The sequence below is a fragment of the Silene latifolia genome, chromosome 2, assembly GCF_048544455.1.
Source record: "Silene latifolia isolate original U9 population chromosome 2, ASM4854445v1, whole genome shotgun sequence".
NCBI classification, from domain to species: Eukaryota; Viridiplantae; Streptophyta; class Magnoliopsida; order Caryophyllales; family Caryophyllaceae; genus Silene; species Silene latifolia.
In genome coordinates, this window is record NC_133527.1 from 2,354,706 (window position 1) to 2,377,869 (window position 23,164).

The 23,164-nt window shown below is 37.1% G+C and overlaps 2 protein-coding genes across 2 annotated transcripts; both read left to right on the forward strand.

Annotated features, from left to right (window-relative positions):
- The first annotated feature begins 1,142 nt into the window (after positions 1–1,142).
- On the forward strand, positions 1,143–3,047 carry LOC141642010 (uncharacterized). Its single transcript, XM_074450665.1, has 3 exons — positions 1,143–1,563; positions 2,297–2,526; positions 2,664–3,047. Exons 1-3 carry the CDS (start codon positions 1,203–1,205, stop codon positions 2,940–2,942), a joined length of 870 nt encoding a protein of 289 aa, XP_074306766.1. The 5' UTR covers positions 1,143–1,202; the 3' UTR covers positions 2,943–3,047.
- Positions 3,048–4,113: 1,066 nt separating this feature from the next.
- On the forward strand, positions 4,114–5,893 carry LOC141627854 (uncharacterized). The gene is made up of 3 exons (XM_074441063.1): positions 4,114–4,763; positions 5,207–5,433; positions 5,540–5,893. The coding sequence occupies exons 1-3, from the start codon at positions 4,373–4,375 to the stop codon at positions 5,816–5,818; spliced, it is 897 nt and encodes a 298-aa protein (XP_074297164.1). The 5' UTR covers positions 4,114–4,372; the 3' UTR covers positions 5,819–5,893.
- Positions 5,894–23,164: the final 17,271 nt, after the last annotated feature.

The window sequence follows — 23,164 nt, forward strand, 5'->3', positions numbered from 1 at the left end:
TTAAAAGTTAAAACTAGTCATATGGCTCTTAATTAGTCTGGCATGGGACAATCATGGTCGTTTTAATGGATTTAAGAGGTTCTGTTTCTAAATGTGAAAATGAGAACCCGAAAAATATAAGGAAATGAGTTGTATAATACATATTTCGTTCAAAGCAATTTTATTAATATATAAGATATTAATAGATATCATGGATTTTTAGGCCCTTTCACGTTATTGGCCCCGATTCTAAGAACCTTTCGAAACTCCTTCTTAAACGACCATGACCCGGGTCCGAATCTGCATTTAAGTTATTGAATAACATCAAAAGATGTACTGTTCTCATACCTCCACAACTCCTCATATGCAACACATGATGCTAATTATTATCTAACCTTTTACCTTTGTGAATAATAATATAACGTCTATCTTTTTTATTGATCTAGTGGTTCATAAACTCTTGCATAGTTGCATCATTAATCATCATATTCAACAATTTAATCTAAGATTCCTAAACATTTTCAACTTTCAACAAAAATTTAATATCGTAAAAGATCGAGTCTTAGGTATAAATGACATAGGAATCACATGTGATGTCTCATGTACCCCTTCTTAATCAACTATTAGGCAAAGACATCTTCGATAGTTTAACTAGTTCTTTACGTAATTTCGAGTCTTAGGTATATTGCATTTCCCGTCTCAAATGACATCACGAATCACGTGTGATGTCTCATATACCCCCTTCTTAATCAACCAGTAGGCTAAGACATCTTCGATAGTTTAACTAGTTCTTTACATAATTATTACGAGTCTTAGGTATATTGCATTTCCAGTCTTAAATGACATCAGGAATCACATGTGATGTCTCAAATACCCCTTTTTAACCAATCAATAGGCTAAGACATCTTCGATAGTTTAACTAGTTCTTTATGTAATGTTTACGAGCGTAACAGATTCCGACTCACAAGCAATATTAAGTAACTACTCAAGTACCTTTATAACACAAGTTTGATATGTGTATATTACATTCCTTTTATGTTGTAATAATTCATACATTAATGATAGCTATACATAACCACCACTCATACCATTCATTCATTTTCACACCAAACAACCACCATTCCCTTCTATAAAATCTCCTCCATACCATAACACAACATAATAATAAATAAAATAATTATAATAAATAAAATATATTTTTTTTTTAAAAAAAAAACAATAAAATGCAACCCGAAACAAAAACCGTCACCACCACCAGCACGAGAATGAAGACATTCTCGAAACTAAACAATAAAGTTGTAATGATAACAGGAGCGTCATCGGGGATAGGCCGTGACTTCTGTCTCGACTTGGCGGAAGCCGGCTGCCGGATTATTGCCGCCGCCCGGAGGACCGACCGCCTGAAATCGTTATGTGATCAGATAAATGCTCACGCGCCGGAGGAAGGTGGCGCGTGTGGTGTACGCGCCGTGGCAGTTGAGCTGGACGTGACGGCGGATGGGCGGAGTATCGATGCGTCGGTGCAAAAGGGTTGGGACGCGTTTGGGCGCGTTGATGCTCTTGTTAATAATGCTGGCTTGCGAGGTTATGTTTTTTGTAACGAACTCTTAATTTGTCTGTTTTTGATTTTTTATTATTTTTTTAAAAATTTGTTTGGATTGTTTAGGATTGAAGAAATATCAATTTTAATCCCATTTTTTTTATTTGTTGTTAGATATTAATCCCGCCAAATATATATGTTCTTCCCATTTCTCTATTATATGTGAGTAGTATTTTAATGAAATGGGAAGAACATTAAAATTTGGAGGGAGTATTAATTATATTGCTGGATTTTATCAACGGATTTTTTTGTCGGTGAGTCGATTTGTAACGGATTTTGTAGGGAAAAAATGGGAGATCAATGACGGAGCTAGGGGAGGCTAGTCGGGGCTTTGTCAGCTGAAGAATAGAAATATCAAAAAATTTACTCAAAATTTTCAAACTTTTTCATTTATCCCGTGAAATTTATCGCCCTGTTAAGTTCAAATCATGGCTCTGCCACTGCGGGAGATCAACCTTGAATCCCCGATAAACTTTAGGATGGTTGGACTTTAGTCCTTAGTCCTTATAAGGTCCTTAGAAAGTTATTCGGAGTTCTTATAAGTTCATTTTGTTATAGATATACTCCGTATAATAAATGTAGACATCGATTAGGCTCTCGATTATAAATATATGGCCGGGTCATCTTTACTCGTGCTAGAAACACAAAGAGTTTAATCGAGTTTTTGAGGATTAAATTGAGTTTGAATGTTTGATGTTCTTGTGTTGTTTAAAACAGGTAATGTGAGATCGGTATTAGATACAACAGAAGAACAATGGGACACGACAATGAACACGAACTTAAAAGGACTATGGTTGGTATCAAAATCCGTAAGTATAAGAATGCGTGATGCTAAAATCGGCGGATCCATCATAAACATAGCTTCAATTGCTGGGCTTAACAGAGGCCATCTCCCTGGCTCTTCGGCCTATAGTACTTCCAAGGCCGCTGTTAGCACATTAACTAAGGTATCTCGTTTACACGTTTATTGATTATCGTCATATGATAAGCTTGTGTGTCGACCCAAATCATTATTTAAAATTTTTCCAAATATGTTTAGAAAAACAATTTATAATTACAAAAACTTGTAATTTCGGCTTTGCAGATGATGGCCCTGGAACTAGGTGAGTACAACATTAGGGCGAATTCAATATCGCCGGGATTATTCAGGTCGGAAATCACAGAGACACTAATGGAGAAAGATTGGTTGAACAATGTAACCAAGAGAACGGTCCCTCTAGGGACATTTGGTACAACTGATCCCGCCCTAACGTCTCTAGTTCGATACTTGATTCATGACTCGACATCTTATGTTACTGGAAATATGTTCATTGTTGATGCCGGGGTCACATTACCCGGCATCCCTATTTTTTCTTCCCTATAGGTGATGTGTGTAATACTGTAATGTACTACTCCGTATGTGTGAGTGTATGACGTTTTTCCTACCTCAAATTAACGATTACATGTGATATTCACGTCAGCCAACCCCAAATTTGACGTCTTCATACTTCATAGTAGGATACTACTCCGTTCTATGTAAGATATGCCCGAAGAAGTTTTGATTATATTACTATTCTCTTGAACCCTCAATTTATTTATTAAAGTAGTCAAAATTAATTAAATCAACTCACGAAATCATTTAGAACATTTACCCACTTCCAAAATCCGCCTCATGAAAAACCCTTCTACTTTAGCTAGTTTATTATGAAAAAGTCTTCCTTATAACGGCTTTACAATATCTTATTGTAAAATCACGAGCCACGTAGAGATTAAAAGAGGAACCTACATAGAAAATTCGATCCCAATTAATACCAAAGAGATTATTGGTACTGATAAAATGGTCGCAACAATCAAAAGTTGATACGAGTAATTATTAATTACCCAAGAATGTACGCATAACTCATAATACTTAGATGATCACTAGTTAGTTACACTTACATATTAAGGGACGACATAAATCGTGAACGCGTTGCGTTTTCACAAAGGCTTGTTTAAAACGGTTTTACAAAATCTCTAGTCTCATTTTGTAAAGGCAATACATGGGCTTATCCTTTTGTGCTGAGGAATGGTTTAAGAACACATGCTTGGGCGGAGAATCGGAAATAATCATATCCAAGAATCTGAAATGTTATGGGCTGGACAGTTTTGTCGAGCTTCATTTCCCTACACAACAGTATACGAGGCTTGACCCACTTTAAAGTAGACCTGTCAAAAGCTGACCCGAACCGAGAACCCTGACCATCATGCCCGAAACCTGTCCAATAAAACCCGAAAATTGGGTGAACCGACCCCCGACGCGAGATTAACCCAATAATCAATACTAGCCTTGTTATTTCCAACCCGAACTTGCCCTGAACCGACCCGACCCCCCCCCAGTGACCCATTATTGACTCAACCCGATGGATGACCCGAAACCAGCAAGCCCAAAATTGACCCAACCCAAAGTCCTAAACTAATCCGACCCAATTGACCCATTTAACATGTCTACTCACAACTAACAAGCATTCATTTCCACACCAAACAACCAAACAACCATGCACCATCCCCTCTATAAAAACTCCTCCATACCATAACATTACATAATAATAAAAATTTATTTTAAAAAAAAAAAAAAAAAATCCTCCATAATAGAAGAAAGCAATAAAAAACAACCCAAAACCAACATCGTCACCACCACTGCCACCGCCATTGCCACTAACATTCATTTTCACACCAGACAACCACTATCCCTTCTATAAAAACTCCTCCATACCATCACATAACTTAATAACAAAACTTTAAATTTTTTTTTTTTTAAAAAAAAAACACTCCATAATGAAAGAAAGCAATAAAAAACAACCCAAAACCAACACCGCCACCGCCACCAGCCCAGTAATGAACCAGAAAATGAGGACATTCTCGAAACTAAACAACAAAGTTATAATGATAACGGGAGCGTCATCAGGGATAGGCCATGACTTCTGCCTCGACTTGGCGGAATCCGGCTGCCGGATTATTGCCGCCGCCCGGAGGACTGACCGCCTGAAATCGCTATGTGATCAAATAAATGCCCACACTCCGGAGGACAGTGGCGCGTGTGGTGTACGCGCCGTGGCAATTGAGCTGGACGTGATGGCGGATGGGCGGAGTATCGATGTGTCTGTGCAAAAGGGTTGGGATGCGTTTGGGCGCGTTGATGCTCTTGTTAATAATGCTGGCTTGCGAGGTTATGTTATTTGTAACGAACTCTTAATTTGTCTGCTTTTGAATTATTATTTTTTTAAATTTATTTTTGATTGTTTAGGATTGAATAAATGTCAATTTTAATCCCATTTTTGTATTGGTTGTTTCATATTTATAAATTAACCAATAAATTAATTTGGTGGATTTTTTTTCCTTGTCGGTGAGTCGATTTATAATAATACGGGAGATCAAACTTGAATCCTCGATAAAACATAGGATGATTGGATTTTAATGGTTATTATAATGTCATAAGAAGTCCTTAAAAAGTCATTCAGAGTCCTTATAAGTTCATTTTGGTTTGGATATATAATAAATAATGTAGACACCGAAGATTAGGCTCACGTTCATAAATATATGGTCAGTCAATCTTTAATCGAGTTTTTTAGAATTAGATAGAGCTTGAAGTTCTTTTGTTGTTTAAAACAGGTAATGTGAGATCCGCATTGGATACAAAAGAAGAGGAATGGGACACGACAATGAACACGAATTTACGAGGACTATGGTTGGTATCAAAATCAGTAAGTCTAAGAATGCATGACGCGAAAATAGGAGGATCAATCATAAACATATCGTCTGTCGCTGCTGTTAGAGGCCATATCCCTGGCTCTTCGGCTTATAGTACTTCCAAGGCTGCTGTTAACACATTAACTGAGGTATCGTTTAGACGTTTATTGATAAGCTTTATTTTTTTTGTTAGAAAAACGATCTATTTTTTTTTTTTTTTATAAAATACGTACGAGTAACGTAAAAGAAGCGCAGGTGATGGCCCTGGAACTAGGTAAGTACAGCATGAGGGTGAATTCAATATGTCCGGGAATATTCAAGTCGGAAATAACAGAGACTCTACTGAAGAAGGAATGGCTGAAAAATGTAGCCATGAAAACGGTCCCTCTGAGGACATATGGTACAACTGATCCCGCCCTGACGTCTCTAGTTCGATACTTGATTCATGATTCGTCTTCTTATGTTACTGGAAATATTTTCATTGTTGATGCCGGGCTGACATTACCCGGCATCCCTATTTTTTCTTCCTTATAGACGATGCATGTAATTTAATCAATCTACTATGTATGACGGTTTTCCTACCTCAAATAGAGTAATACATGTGATCAATATTCACGTTAGCCGACCGCAAATTAGATGTCTTCATAGTATGTAGCTTGTGTACAACTCATGTTGCCATTATGCAATATTGCAATCAGAAAAAAAAAAAAAAAAAAAAAAAACGAATTTACGATCCGTTCTAATTATTTTCATATTGACATCAGACTGTAAGTTCAATTACGCCCCGAGCTACTTCTTCGTAGAGAGTATCAGCAAATAGAGATTTAATGACCCGGCCTCGCTTCTTTAGATTCTTTAGCTTGCAGTGAGCCTGTTTTGAAAGAATTTTGCCATCTTCCCCAACCGCAATGAGTAGACGGTTTGACCAGTAATCACGTCCTCCGGCATACAGTTGCGAAATCACAGAAGCATCAACAGCAGCTTGGACGGGCATAATCGGCCATGGCATCTCATCAACAACAGCAGACTGCTCATGTAAATAAACATCTTTCTCGTCTAACGGAACAAACACAACTTCACACCCACTGGCCTTAATCTCATCGTAGTGCTCCATGAGTGGAGTGTAATGTCCAAGGGTTTAGACAAAAACAACAATCAAACCAGCAGAAATAAAACAAGTTCTCAGGAATGCTATAAACTTGTGCTAATTAATAAAATTATGAATTGACCTCCTAAAATCATGAAACTTGGCAGTAAATTACTTTGATATAAGAACTACTTCTGAGCAAAAGACCAGGATTTTTAGAGGACTCAAGGTATTTTTTTAAGACTCAATCAATCGACGATGTGACACAAAGGACCGTGTAATGAGACAGTTACGAGACAAAGCTTGAAAGGAGGGAACTTGGATATAATTATCAACTGGAAAACCCACAGAATACTCACAGGGAATTAAGCTAATAATTTGGGGTGTTAGAGTTAAGAAATTCCACAGATTAACACAGAAAATCTCAATCAAACAAACAAAGCTAAACTATCCACAGTCTCGACAGAAGGTTTATGCTCTACTAACAGTGTACTTAATCAATAACCACGAGTCTAAGCACGGTTATTATTATCAAGCCCGACTCTAATCTACAGACTAAGCACAAGATTAAGAGGTTTAAATTTGAGAGAAATCTCGGGTTTCATTCATAAATCACCGTGTGTTACAACATCGAGCTAAGGTCCTTATATAGGCCTTTTTAGGTTACAATCTTGAAAGAAAAACTACATCCAAGGGTCAGGATCTCTCCTCACATGCTGATAAGAGTCCAAGTACAATATTACAACGGTTTAAAAGCTCTTAATTGTAAACTGGAATGAAAACAAAAGAGAAATGCAGGTGTGATGACATGTTGTGGTCCTTTCTTTGCATTGCTGGCTTTTCTGTTGAATGTAGGCACTTGAGGACGAAATGATTGAGTCCTTGGCATTAAAATTGGCTCTAGGTTGTATCTGGTATATGGGAAGACAAGCCAAAAGTTCCTTGCATGCTTTTTCCTCATGGTTTAGCCGAAATGGAAAGATTGCTTTTGTTATTTGTCAAATCTTTGCATTCTGTTCCACTTAGTTTTCTATGACTTGCATTGTGATTCTTCCTTGGACCCCTAGGACTTTTCTCGAGCTTAGTTTAATGGCCAACCAGCTGGCCATGGTGGCGGTGTGGTTGGGCTTGTACTCGTACTTATTAGCCACTAAACCTAGCCCACTCTGGTTGCTTCCCGAAGTGGTTGTGGTCTTTGTTTTGGCCCGCTTGCATTTGTGGAGTGTCCTGGTCGGTAGCTCTGCTGCGCAACCTCCCCGGTTGAACAGGGCTTGTCCTCAAGCCTGGTGACTCCTCCCCTCAAAGATCCTCGTAATATGGACTTAGGTCACCTACATTGAAAGTGCCATGCACCTCATACTCTCCTGGTAGATCCACCTTGTAGGCATTTGGACCAATCCTCTCAATAATTTCAAAGGGGCCATCAGCTCTTGGCATTAACTTGTTCTTTCTTCTTGATGGAAACCTCTCTTTCCTTAAATGAACCCAGACTAAATCCCCTGGAACAAATTCTTTCTTTTTCTGAGGTACCTTGGACTGTTTTCTGTACTTCTCATTGGTCTTCTCAATCTCTCTTTTCACGGTTTCATGGAGTTTCAACAATTTGTTCGCCCTGGCCTTAGCATCATGATTCATCTCATTTCTTGGTACAGATGACAAGTCTATAGGCATTAGGGGGTTAATCCCATAGACAACCTCAAAAGGACTATGACCATGAGTTGATTGATGGTGATCTGTTGAAGGCAAATTCTGCTGCTGCTAACTTGATATCCCAATCTTTTAGACTCTTGCTTACAATACATCTCAGAATCCTACCCAAGGTTTTGTTGGTGACCTCGGTTTGGCCATCTGTTTGGGGGTGGTGAGATGTCTTGAACAACATTTGGTCTTGAGTAGCTTCCATAAAGTTTTCCAAAAGTAACTCATGAATTTTGTATCCCTATCTGATACAATTGTCTTTGGAATCCCATGAAGCCTTACAACTTCTTTCGGGTATAGCTCAAAACACTAGCAGCATCCTCTGTCTTCTTGCAAGCTATGAAATGGGCCATTTTACTGAACCTGTCAACAACAACCATGATTGAATCCTTTCCTCTCTGTGTCCTTGGCAATGCAACAATAAAATCCATGCTCACATCCTCCCATGGCTTACTTGGTACTGGTAATGGGATATATGGACCAGTTTGGAAGGAACTCTTAGCCATTTGACACACTGAACATCTCCTGAGAATATTTTGGACATCCCCCATCATCTTTGGCCAATAGAACTGTTCTTGTAGTATGTCCAGTGTCTTTTGAACACCAAAATGCCCTCCTAAGCCTCCTGAATGGACTTCCCTGATTAGGAGGTCCCTGTAGGAACCCCTTGGAACACAGAGCTTGTTCCCTTGGAATAGAAACCCATCTTGCAGCAAGTATTTATTCCCTGGAACCCTATGTCCTTCAAACTGTGTGATCCACTCCTCAGAGAAGTCAGGGTCTTCCTTGTACATCTCTTTTATGAACTCAAAACCAAGGACCCTGGTTCCCATAGTTGACAGTAAGGAGTGCCTCCTTGATAGTGCATCTGCCACTACATTTTGTTTTCCTTCTTTATACTTGCTGGAAAAGGTGAATGATTGCAAGTACTCCACCCATTTAGCATGTCTGTGGCTCAATTTGTGTTGACCATTGATATATTTCAAAGCTTCATGATCAGAGTGTAACACAAATGGCTTTGGCTTCAAATAGTGACTCCAATGCATGATTGCCCTGATAATTGCATAAAATTCCTTGTCATAGGTAGAATACTTCAACTTAGCTCCATTCAATTTTTCACTGAAATAAGCTACAGGTTTCTGAGCTTGGATTAGGACTGCACCAATGCCTACCCCACTGGCATCACACTCTACTTCAAAGAGTTGATCAAAGTCCGGCAATTTCGAATAGGAGTTTCACACATCAACTTCTTAATTTTCTCAAAGGACTGTTGAGCATTCTCAGTCCAGTGGAACTCTCCTTTCTTCATGCACTCAGTAATTGGAGCAACAACTGAACTGAAGTTCTTGATAAATCTCCTATAAAATGAGGCCAATCCATGGAACCCTCTCACCTCAGTGATTGTTTTGGGAGTTGGCCAGGATTGAATGGCTGCAACTTTGTCCTGATCAACTGTAATCCCTCTCCCAGAGACAATGTACCCAAGGAATGCCACTTCTTCAACCATAAAAGTGCATTTTTCCAGTTTACCAAATAGCTTTTGTTCCTTGAGAATCCTGAACACGGCTTCAAGATGTTTCAGTGTTCTCTTTCACTGCTTTTATAAACCAAGATATCATCAAAGTAGACCACTTTGCAAATTTGCCTAAACATGGCCTTAACACCTCGGTCATCGTCTCATAAAGGTGCTTGGTGCATTAGAAAGACCAAATGGCATCACAAGCCACTCATACATCCATGTTTAGTTTTGAAGGCGCCTTCCACTCATCTCCTTCCCTTATCCTGACTTGATGGTATCCTTGCCTGAGATCAATTTTAGAAAATATCATGGCACCACCGAGCTCATCTAACATGTCATCCAGCCTTGGTATTGGGAACCTGTACTTGACAGTGATGTTGTTAATGGCCCCTGCTTTGTCAAGACACATCCTCCATGTTCCATCTTTCTTTGGAACAAGTAGAGCAGGGACTGCACAAGGACTGAGAGATTCCCTGACAAATCCTTTGCTCATAAGCTCCTCAATCTGGCTTTGCAATTCTTTGGTGGCAGCTGGATCACTTCTATAAGCTGGCCTGTTAGGAAGCACTGAGCCTGGAACAAGGTCTATGTGATGCTCAATGCCCCTCAATGGTGGCAACCCACTAGGCAGCTCTTTTGGAAACACCTCCTTATACCTCTGAATTAATGGCCTAACTTCAAAGCAGGCATCTCGGGGCTCCCCTCTTTGCTCACTTCTTTGGATAGTAACATCCAGATAGGTTGTTCCTGCTTTATCTCTTTGATCATGGTCTGCTTCAGAAAAGAAATAGCACACCATTGCTCTCTTCTGGCATGTTGGGACTTCCATAGTTTTTCTGGTTGGGTGGCAATGGGGTCAGGGTGACCTTCTTGCCTTCATGCTTGAAGCTATAGATGTTATCTTTCCCATGGTGAGTGGTATTCCTGTCATATTCCCATGGTCTTCCTAAGAGTAGGTGGCAGGCATCCATTGGGACAATATCACACAAGACTTCATCTTTGTACACCTTCCCAATAGAAAATGGAACCAAGCATTGCTTGTCCACCCTTACTTCTGCTCCCTTGCTCAACCATCTCAACTTGTAAGGGTTTGGGTGCTCTTGAGTTGTCGAGGTTGAGTTTATCGACCATGGCATTTGATGCCACATTTGTACAACTTCCCCCATCTATGATTAGGTTACAAACCCTCCCCTGGACTGTGCATCCGGTTCTGAATATCGGGGATCTTTGATCGCTTCCGAGAGGTGAGTGTTGGGAATGCATGACCCTCCACAAGACTAAGCCGTGACCTGTATCGGGGGGGCCACAACGCATCTTGTTCTGGTTCTCCTTCGCTCTACTTCCTCCATTATCAGGGTCTCATCTTCTTCATACTGAACCAACCCTTCCCTCTCCCATTGTTCTACTTCCATTCTTTGTCAAGGTTCTCTTAGAAGGACAGTCCTTCCTAAAATGGCCATACCCTTGGCACTGGAAGCATTTAACTCTCCCATCGATTCTGATTGTGTTGGTTCTAGGGTTCACATGACTCTTCCCCTTGTCTGGTGTTGGTTGGGTTGCGCTTTTGGGACTTCTCCAATCCTAACCCCGAAAAAAGGTTTGAAAGTGGGTTTGGTAAGGGGTTTGGAAGCAGTGACCTTGGCTTTTCCCATCTTTTCAATCCTCAATGCCAGGTTGACTGCCTCATCAAAGGACCAAACTTGTTGCATTCTAACTCTCATAGCAATCTTAGGATCTAAGCCTTCAACAAACCTAGCAATTTTCTGTTCAGGCTTCTCAGTGATCTCACATTGCAGGGTAAGTTGTTCAAAGCTCCTAAGATAAGACTCAACAGATCGTTGGTCTTGTTTTCACTGGGTTAACTTGATAAACATATCCTGTGTGTAATCTTTAGCTATAAACTTATCCTTCAATTTCTTCTTAAGTTTTAGCCAAGATTTAATGGGTTCCTTGCCTTCTCTCATTCTCTGGCTTTTCAGGGTTTCATACCACAGTGAGGCATAACCTTTAAATTTAAGGATAGAAACTTTGAAAGCTTTTCTGTCAGTATATCCCTTAAATTCAAAGACTCTCTCAACAGTTCTAATCTAGTCTAACAAATCTTCGAGTTTAAACTACCATGGAAATCAGGAATTTCCACCTTTATATCTTTGTCTCTTTCCATGTAGATGCCCTCTGCCATAGATTCATCAAGATCTCGACAAGTCTTCTCCATGTTCCTGGTGGTATGGTTGTCCTCTTCCTGCTCCAAAGAAAGCCTCTACCCCCGCCTCTGCCTCTCGTAGGGTGGCACTGTTAGGAACTCCTTCTGCAAGAGTGTTGACAATATTCACCAGTTCATTGATTCTTCCCGCTATCTGATCCACCCTGGATTCAATACCAGTAAATCTCTCTTCACTCATGGGTTATTTTTTGTAGTTTTGTTGTAGTTAGGGTAAAAATGAACTCACTTTCCTTCCCAAGACTAACACAAGATAGAATCGTGTTAAAACCTTGCTCTGATATACCAATTTGGAGTGTAATGTCCAAGGGTTTAGACAAAAACAACAATCAAACCAAAGAAAAAAAAAGTTCTCGAATGCTATAAACTTGTGCTAATTAATAAAATTATGAATTGACCTCCTAAAATCATGAAACTTGGCAGTAAATTACTTTGATATAAGAACTACTTCTGAGCAAAAGACCAGGATTTTTAGAGGACTCAAGGTATTTTTTTAAGACTCAATCAACCGACTCGACAGACACAAAGGACTCGTAATTGAGACAGGTTACGAGACAAAGCTTGAAAGGAGGGAACTTGGATATAATTATCAACTGGAAAACCCACAGAATACTCACAGGGAATTAAGCTAATAATTTGGGGTGTTAGAGTTAAGAAATTCCACAGATTAACACAGAAAATCTCAATCAAACAAACAAAAAAAGCTAAACTATCCACAGTCTCGGACAGGAAGGTTTATGCTCTACTAACAGGTACTTAATCAATAACCACAGTCTAAGCACAGGTTATTATCAAGCCCGACTCTAATCTACAGACTAAGCACAAGATTAAGAGGTTTAAATTTGAGAGAAATCTCGGGTTTCATTCATAAATCACCGTGTTACAACAATCGAGCTAAGGTCCTTATATAGGCCTTTTTAGGTTACAATCTTGAAAGAAAAACTACATCCAAGGGTCAGGATCTCTCCTCACATGCTGATAAGAGTCCAAGTACAATATTACAACGGTTTAAAAGCTCTTAATTGTAAACGGAATGAAAACAAAAGAGAAATGCGGTGACAAGTGACATGTTGTGGTCCTTTCTTTGCATTGCTGGCTTTTCTGTTGAATGTAGGCACTTGAGGACGAAATGATTGAGTCCTTGGCATTAAAATTGGCTCTAGGTTGTATCTGGTATATGGGAAGACAAGCCAAAAGTTCCTTGCATGCTTTTTCCTCATGGTTTAGCCGAAATGGAAAGATTGCTTTTGTTATTTGTCAAATCTTTGCCTGTTCCACTTAGTTTTCTATGACTTGCATTGTGATTCTTCCTTGGACCCCTAGGACTTTTCTGAGCTTAGTTTAATGGCCAACCAGCTGGCCATGGTGGCAGCTGGTGGTTGGGCTTGTACTCGTACTTATTAGCCACTAAACCTAGCCCACTCTGGTTGCTTCCTGAAGTGGTTGTGGTGCTGTTTTGGCCTGCTTGCATTTGTGGAGTGTCCTGGTCAGTAGCTCCTGCTGCAATGAGCAGATAGCAAAACTTACCATGGTCAGGTAATCGAAGCGAGTCGAGGTATAGGAGCAACTTCTTGCCAACAAGCGCAGACCTGTGCACATAAGATTCACTGTCGTCATTGCGGATCAAACAGGTGCGCTTCTTTTTCTTACTATCCATAAACCAAGAAACTGGGTTGAGTGACTTGAGTTCGTTGTACGTTTGGTCAATGATTTTGCTTGCGGTGTAGGGATATATTTTCATTCCCAAACGGGTTATCAGAGCTCTTGCCTCGAGCTCACCAGGCTGTCCGCTATTATGAGGTGGAAAAATAACTAGCCTATCAGATTGACATCCATTGCCAAATACTCGCCACAGTCTGCGGCAGACCTTCCTGTTGTCTTTGAAGGGAAAAAGAAACCACGACGTAATATTGGAAAGCTTCAGAGCTTCAAGGAGGCTTTCATGGTACACCATAGGGTCATCGGAAAGAGGTAGGCCTACGAGCACTATCTCCAGCTTCTGCTTCATTGCTATGCATTTCTTATGGACCTTGTTCAGTGTGAACATGAAATCCCCGTCATAGCATAGGTACAACCCAACGTGCTTGTTGCAGAGCTGTGACAATTTCATGGGTTGACCGGCAGCAGGATCGATTCTGTGGAGAACGAGAGAAGGGTCGCAGAGAAAAACATCAGTGACGAGGGATAGAGGACGTTGATCCGAGTCCACTAGAGCAGCAGCAGCTTGAGGAGACACTGAAAATGTTTCCCTCTTCTGATAACAAGGATCCAACCTCATTCTCAAGACATCGTCTTTTATCTTAAGGTACTCCACACGTTCGTCAGTAAAGGGATACCATTCAGACCCAAAGGTAAGAAAATAATCAGAAGCCATATGATGATGCAGGACATGTCTCGTGCGATCAACCAAAATGGTGTCAATACAAGCAGGGTTGGGGTTGATAAAGGAGCATATAGTACTGCGGGTGTCATAGTCAGAGAAGGGTACAGCAAGGCATTGGAATGCAGAAAAGAGAGCGTCAAAAACATCCACCCGAGAAGAGAAACGACCTTCCATACTAGCCACTAAAACAATCTCAAATGAATTTTGATGTAACTCAGAGTAAGCATCTATCAGGGAACGGCAAATGTCATAATCACGAGTAGCAAGTTTGACAGGAAGTTTAACACAGCAGATTAGTAGGTGTTTTTCATACAGATGGTCGTCAATTGGAACAGCTTGGCCATTAGAGCGTACCAAGTGAGTCGTTTTACCATTATTTGACAAAAAGGGTACGACATCCAAATACTTGCCTTTCAGTTTTCCAACTGATGGGGGTTCGTCTAATTCTTCAATATCTCTTGTTGTTGAAGTTTGGATTGACAAAGATTTTGGAAATACCTCAGAAGATACACATGAAGATTCAGATTCAGAATCAGATACCGGGCAAGAGAGGGGTGATAATACGAAATCTGAAAAAGATTCGTCGTCTGAAGATTCCACTTTGAATCTCACCTCTCGCTTCTTTGAGTCTACTAATGACGACATAATGCCAGTAGGAGACGGAAACCACCTGGAAGACATCTTCCTTGTCTGTAAATAAAATAAATGTCAAAAAATTGTATTGTAATTAATTTATCATGATTGTTATGGATTTGGATAATTGACAACATGAATACATGATCAGAAATAGTACTTGGCAAGACATACAATTTTTATTTTTTATTAGATAAGCAAATTAGGCCAACAGAATGAATCACATATTCATTATGACGTGATAATATGAGATCATCATGTAAGCTGCTTTCTATAAGTTATTTTAGACGTTAAATAACTTAATACTTATAGAAAGCGGCTCAACCTTTTCAATAATAGTTCATGTTTAATGATAGTTCTATACTCCTCTCATCCAAACCAAAGATTATCGTTGCTTTATCACAGACACGTTTTGTAACGTGCATATCTTTAGTTACACATTATTAATAATTATAAAAATTTGATATTCTTATAGCATGACGACTATGAATAGTGTCAAAAAGCAACTGTAACCTTTGGTCTGGAGGGGAGGAAGTATAATACTCCGTAATAAAAAATTCAAAGAATTCTATAGTGTATGTACTAAGAAAAGTTTAATAAATTATCTCATTACGTGAAAAACAAAAATCCGGACATTGTATAATTGGTTTCCTTTTCTGACCTCAATGAACAAATATGTCGGACGTATTACACGACAAACAGCTTTTTTTTAAAATTAAAAGATACTCCCTCCAATTCACCATATTCTTCCCTATTTCCTAAAACGATAATATGAGATCATCATGTATAATAATTCCAAGAAAATTATAAGCTGCTTTCTATAAGTTATTTTAGACGTTAAATAACTTATACTTATAGAAAGCGGCTCATCCTTTTCAATAATAATTCATGTTTAATGATAGTTCTATATAATACTCCGTAATAAAAAGTTCGTAAGAATTCTATAGTGTATGTACTAAGAAAAGTTTAATAATTTACTGTATCTCATTACGTGAAACAAAAATCCGGACATTGTATAATTGGTTTCCTTTTCTGACCTCAATGAACTAATATGTCGGACGTATTACACGACAAACTGCTTTTTAAAATTAAAAGATACATTTATTGAAGAAAATTAGTCTTGTATAAGTTGTACAACGGATCCGAACACAACCATATCAGCATCTAAAAATGGTTACTAAAAAAATACGTAAAACCGTCTCACATAATATTCAAATTCAATACCAGCATACAACCGTCTTAAAATTCCAACATAATAATCAACTGGAAGTTTTACACTACCAGCAACAATACCATAATTCAATCGAACTATAGATGTAATTCGATCGAACTACCATATTCAAATTCAATAGAGCTCGAGTTCTAGTATAAAAAAAATCGCACAAGAAGAGATAGAAGAGAGAAAACAAACCTGATAAACTGAATTTGAGTTTGAATCAATTTGGAACCCAATTTGCTCATATTGCAAACCCTAGAAATTTGGTTGTAATAGAGGGTGAAGTCAAAGTTGGCATAAAGGGCCGCGGGCCAGTGGGCGGCACGGCCCACTGCACGGCACGGCGAGAAAATTGAAGAAGCACATGGACCGGCCCACGGACAAGGCATGAAAAGCTCATGGGCCAGGCACGGCCTAAGCACGAAAATGGTTGTGCCTTGAGTGGGCCACGGCGTAGGTTTGGATCAGTGGGACTGGCACGGCCTGAGGAGCCCCATATCCGTGCCTGGGGCGGGCCAATTTTGAGGGAAGGCACGACGGCCCAGCACGCAGGCCGGCCCGGCACGGCCCATTGCCTACTCTACTCAAGAACTCAAAACGCATATCTCGTATGATCAAATATGGAGTAGACAATAGGGAATTACTATGTATGCTTTAATCAAGAAATGAGAATTAACGAAACATGTAATACGGCATTGGAGAAAAAAATCAAACAATAAGCTCAAGGTATATACCGTACCTCATATTAAGAAAACAACCCTCATAAATGCTTACTCTCATATTTCGATCCGTTCACCAAAGTTGGCTGGTGTGAGTGGTAAGGACTCTCATCTCTTAAACAAATGGTCAGGGTTCAATTCCTGACTCTTGCGAATGAAAAAGCCAAACTTGGGAGGGGTCAACCCATTACCCCGAAGGAGATTGCCCCAGCTGTCGGTAGGGGATACTCCTGATCAACACCAAAAAAAAAAAAAAAAAAAATTCGATCCGTTCGACTACGCTACTGCCGCCATTTCAATTTCTAATTCAATTCATGGATTAAGTGATCTACCCAAGCTGCAAAATCCTCCTAATGAAAAACCCTTTTACTTTAGTTAGTTTATTCTTAAAGTCTTTCTGCTTTACAATATCTTACTATAATTCTATAAAATCACAAGACACGTAAAAAAGGTCACTACTTAGTTCATGAACCCAATCATTTTTATAAACTCTTATTTTTTCACTAATTACTCTGCATAAATAAGAACATAAATCGTGAACAAAATAATTTTCAGACACTTGTTTAAATAAAACGGTTTTACAATAATCCTATGAATCACACGCTACTATCATTGTGCAAGAGCACTAATGGGCTTAGTTATTTAAGCATATCCAATGATCTGAAATGTTATGGGCTGGACAATTTTGTCGATCTCCATTCCCTACATCACGGGCCCACGAACCTTACTACTATAAAAACTACCCAAATTCACTCTATTTTTATTTTGGCAAATCTCTCCTAAAACGACACTATTCGTTTAAGTCTAAGATGGATTAAGTACATATTGGTATATCACTTGTGTATATAAGAATACATAGAAAAAAAAACAATATATTTATCTTAGTATGGGTTTTTCTAAAATGTGCCCAATAGGCATATGATAAGATGGTAGAAAAGGAAAAATTTACATCAATATATCATGAGAAATTGAATCCAAACTCATTATTACCATACTTAAGAGAATAAATTGATGTAAATATTTCGTTTTTTATCACCTTATCATGTGACTATTGGGCACATTTTAGAAAAATCATTTATCTTATATACAACTAGTGGTATAAAACTTTCCCGTCTTAAATGAGAAATTGTGTTTTTCCTTTTAGAAAAATCTTACCGGATTTAATTCATTTAAATCAAATCAACTAAAAACATTTTCATATGCCATAATTCTATATTTATTTTCTTTATTTTTTTTTTAGGTGACGAGGTAAACCACAGTCACTATTTTTGATGCACACTAGGTAAATCTCTGCCACCCGAGAATGACAATTTTGAAATCTTTAAGATATAGTCTCTTAGGAGTTTTATCTAAGTTTTAGCCACTAAATTTCACCTTTGTGAGCATATTTTCTACATTTTATTTGAGCTTTGTGAGTTAATCTAGTTTTATTAGAGAGTTTTATCGTGCCCTCATGATAGAGGTCATTGTATATTATATTGCCACAAAATCAAGAAACCACAACAAATTTTTTATCTATTATTACCGTATTACAAAATAAACTAAAAATAAGTCGATAATCAAATTAGTTAAAGTCGTTTTGAAAATAAAAATATAAACAAATAAAAAAGACACCTAAAAGAGAAAACAAATAGATATGGAAAAACAATACTCTTTCCGTTCACTTTAATTCTGAATGGTAGATAACATATGCAATTAGGAATATATGATATTAAGAATATCGAAATATATTTTAATTAAATGTATAAGATTGAAGTTGAACAAATTACTACTTTGGTGAAAAACAACACTTGCACGGTTGTACAACAAAACCTCTAATGCAACGCAAATTCTTATTTCAGACGGACTGTTTTCTCGTTTGAAATAAAACGGATAAAATGTCATTTTTTAAAAAAAATGTAACCACTTAATCCTCAAAATGTTATGATTAAAGGTGTCATTTTTTACCCTGAAAATAATTTGAAAAATAATGGTAACATGTTATCAGAAAATAACAACATTTTATTGTAAAATGACAACATATTACCCGTCTTATTTCAGACGGGAAACCGTCGTCTGAAGCAAGACGCGCTGCTAATGCAATTGAGTATTTGCAAAAGAGCTACTATTGTTGTATTTTAAGTTCCTTATCTTTAATACCTATAAATTCGTTTGAGGATGAAATCTCCGGTAATACTCCGTATTAAAAGGTTGGAACACTCTCTAGTCTCTATGTTGGAGTATAAATCCACTTGTGAGTCCCACATCGGTGAAAAAAAGAGAGATTGTCTATCTTATAAGGCCTAGGGGTGTTTCTCCCATGGCCAATTGGTTTTGGGAGATAAGAGCATTCTTCGGCTTGTGAGTTAGACTTCTCTCCTCCACCGCGGGTAAGGCCAGACCCATCTCGTGTTTATTACTCTACCTTGTTAAAAGGTTGGAGTATAATAGTACACAGACTAACGTAGCATTTCTAGTTTAATCACGTTAGTGGCGGAATGTCTCAAATCTCAATCATTTATTTACTTTCGATTAAAATATGTTTTATAAAGAATATAAAATGGTGATTATGTTACGTCGGCACACTTCAAATTATTTTGGGATTGAAGTAGGGCCGAACAAATTTAGTCCGCACCGGAAAAATGGTGAACGGACTAGGCCTTTGGGTTTGGACCGAACCCGAACCAGATTCATTTAGGTCCGGTTCTCAATCCACACTTGTTAAAAGGTTGGAACACTCTCTAGTCTCTACCTTGTTGATGGCTCATACCACGATGTAACAAAACACCAAAAGTTTAGAATATCCAAAATTGTTGTCAAAGATGTGGAGCTAAGCCGGTGGATGCTATGTGGAAAGTTCTTCAATTTCGGAATATGAAAACACCCAAAAAAAAAATTTTAAAAGAACAGAACACGACGAATCCGGTTAAAAGCTTGATCAATTTTGGAGTATAATAGTACACAAACTAAACGTAGCATCTCTAGTTTAAGAGTTTCAATATTGTACTTGACTTTTTCGTAAATATATTTTCGTTGAACCTATTTTATTTATGAGTATTTTGACATTTGTTTCTCTTTCTATATATAGTTTTAAAAGATAATTTGATCAGACACAGTTTATTGTCTGTTGTGATCACTCAATGATGATACTCACTGGTCCCTTCCTCTCTCCTTGATTTTTGTGCCAAAATCAAAGGTAAATAAATGATTAAGATGGAGAAAACGCCTAATAATAAGCTTCATTGCTTCAATGTCTTTCTTATTACAAGTAGGATGCTATTTTTTTCATATTTTATGGCTATTTCATCTAACCTACATACTATATAATAATGTCTTAGTTTGCCAAGGGTAATAATAGAGTCACGAGGCCACTAGTGAGAATGGACCAAGCTAGCCACAAGGCGCCGACTAATTACCATTATTATGTAAGGTAACGACTGAACTACTTATACACTTAATCTTGACCTTTGTACCCATTCTTTATAGCAAATGCCATCAATCCATCATCAATCCGATTAGCCGTCTTTTTAATCACTATAAATAATGTAAATCCAATCAACAACTTTCTTAATTATTTTTTATTATTTGAAAAGAGCACCCCCTAAATTGCTCATTTTTATGAGAACTTGTTCTTGTTCCGTTCATACCTATACTCGTAGAGGTTTTAACCTAATGAGTAAGTTAAATTTGTTAGGGTATTGTTTCGGGTGTGATTACGGAGCAGTGTTATGACCACGTAAGCTTGTAGAATGATGACTTTGCTTGACTTTTCCTTTCGGCCTCTCCTGAAATAATGAACAAACTGAGGGATCGGCTTGGTAACGAGCGAACTCATTCCGACGCTCAAGTCAGTAAACTTAAAAAGGATTAAGTTGTGTGTTACTTGACACAAAGTATATTGTAGAGAGATAAGGGAGTTTATACCAGATTAGTGTGTTTAACTGATTATTTTCGGATCCTTTCCTCAATGAGGGTTGAGGAGTATTTATAGACTTTCACCTTTTGTCACGTAGTAGCCAAGTGGCGAAGCGGTGGAAAGATTTCTACCCTCGGCCGAGGGACTCATGGCAGGCCGGCGGGCCCTGTTGACTTCATGCCGAGGGGTCTTGGATGTGAGTACGCGGATGTGTATCCCGGCTGGCTAGTTGCCTAGCCGAGACCCAAGTGACAGGCCGACAGGCTACGTCGGTTAGGTTGTCCAAGGTGTTGACTTGCTGTGGATATCTTTGACCTTGCTCAATATGTTGACTCGATCAGCGGGTGCAGAATATGCCCCATCAGGTATAAAACCATTTATGAGTCTCCTTGTTAGTGTTGAGAATATCTCGTTCACACATACTTCCACTCTAAGCTAACTATCAATATATATAAAACTAAAGGAGGCTTTTTTTCTAATAATACTATTAGCATTAGAATTAGGAGATAATTAATTACAATTTTTCTATTATAATTAGGAATATAATTTTTCTATTAGAAATGAGAATTAATTAATTATTTTACAATTTTATTATTAGAAACAGGAAATAAATTAATTATCTACAATTTATTAATATTAAAAAATTATTCATTAGTATTTGTTCACTTTTTATTAAATTAGAAGGCCAAAAAACCTTTGATATATTTATAATATCCAATTTTATAACAACTTCCGATTAAAAAAATGAGGTATTGTGAGGCTAAAAGGCCCTAGGCCGAACTGGGTTGTGACAAATGTGCATGCATAATACGTACTACATGGAATTTACTCATGTAAAGACTAAAATGAACGCTGAAATATGCCCTAACGTCTTTTGTTATTGCTAATGTCATATTTAATTATACATAATACAAAGTTTATTTTTCAAATATCATATGTATTTCTCCTACTAATTTTAAAGTTGTTTCCCTCACAATAAACTTCAACTTCTATTGATAATTTTTTATTATATTATTTACATTCATTTGTCATTATATAAAAGTATATTAATCAAAATTTAAATAAGATATTCACAAATTATTGATAAGTAAAAAGTTTGATATCTATTTTTAGCATTAGAATTAGGAGATAATTAATTATTTACAATTTTTCTATTATAGTTAGGAATATAATTTTCCTATTAAAAATGAGAATTAATTATTATTTTACAATTTTATTATGAAACAGGAAATAAATTAATTATCTATAATTTATTAATATTAAAAAATTATTCATTAGTATTTGTTCACTTTTTATTAAATTAGAAGGCCAAAAAACCTTTGATATATTTATAATATCCAATTTTATAACAACTTCCGATTAAAAAAATGAGGTATTATGAGGCTAAAAGGCCCTAGGCCGAACTGGGTTGTGACAAATGTGCATGCATAATACGTACTACATGGAATTTACTCATGTAAAGAGTAAAATGAACACTGAAATATGCCCTTACGTCTTTTGTTATTGCTAATGTCATATTTAATTATACATAATACGAAATTTATTTTTCAAATATCATATGTATTTCTCCTACTAATTTTAAAGATATTTCCCTCACAATAAACTTTAACTTCTATTGATAATTTTTTATTATATTATTTACATTCATTTGTCATTATATAAAAGTATATTAATCAAAATTTAAATAAGATATTCACAAATTATTGATAAGTAAAAAGTTTGATATCTATTTTTCAAGGAGTATTAAAAGATAAAGAAAGTTGCTGCTAATTTGCGAATCAAAATATCATATTATGACAAATGAGTAAATGTTTTGAAAAACTTTATTGTGCGATTGTTTTATAATTTAAAGTAAAAATGGTACCACGAGTAATAAAATAGATTTGAAAGAGGCTTGAAGGTAAATTATATACACTTATTATAGAAATATGTATAAGGTTAAGATTCAAATTATTAGATACATTAAAAAAAGTCATGAAAAACACATAAAAGGGTAAGAGTAGTCGTTCCCTAACATAGTGAAGACCGTTTCTCTCAAGGTTTTCTTCTGACAAATTTACATGCATAAAAAACGGTATTATTCAATTATATGGAGCAAACTAATTATTGTTGATGCTATATTTATTTTTTTGTATAAATTGAGCACATCATCAGTATAATTTAGGGAGAGATAAAAATTGGGGAAGGGTGAGACATATTTGTCATGCATAATACAATGCTTTAACCACCTTTACGCAAAAATATAAAAATATATGAAATAATTTAAACCTAAAAGGGGGTCACGTACTTGCCAACTCTTCTATAGTTCTCTACCGCATTAATATTCTCATAAAGTTTATGACATTTATTTCATATTAATAAAAAAAATAATTATACAGCTTCGTATAATGTGTGATTTATAACTTTTAGCTAACTTATTTGAACTTGATTAAATTTATATATTTTAAGTGAAGAATATTAATTATAAATATGATAAAGATAAAGTTTGATCTTTAATTTCCTCAGAGAT

Coding starts and splice junctions, on each gene's coding strand:
- LOC141642010 (XM_074450665.1), top strand. CDS start 1,203: ATGCAACCCGAAACAAAAACCGTCACCACCACCAGCACGAGAATGAAG. Junction 1,564..2,296: donor TAATAATGCTGGCTTGCGAG/GTTATGTTTTTT, acceptor TGTTTAAAACAG/GTAATGTGAGATCGGTATTA. Junction 2,527..2,663: donor CTGTTAGCACATTAACTAAG/GTATCTCGTTTA, acceptor TCGGCTTTGCAG/ATGATGGCCCTGGAACTAGG.
- LOC141627854 (XM_074441063.1), top strand. CDS start 4,373: ATGAAAGAAAGCAATAAAAAACAACCCAAAACCAACACCGCCACCGCC. Junction 4,764..5,206: donor TAATAATGCTGGCTTGCGAG/GTTATGTTATTT, acceptor TGTTTAAAACAG/GTAATGTGAGATCCGCATTG. Junction 5,434..5,539: donor CTGTTAACACATTAACTGAG/GTATCGTTTAGA, acceptor AAAGAAGCGCAG/GTGATGGCCCTGGAACTAGG.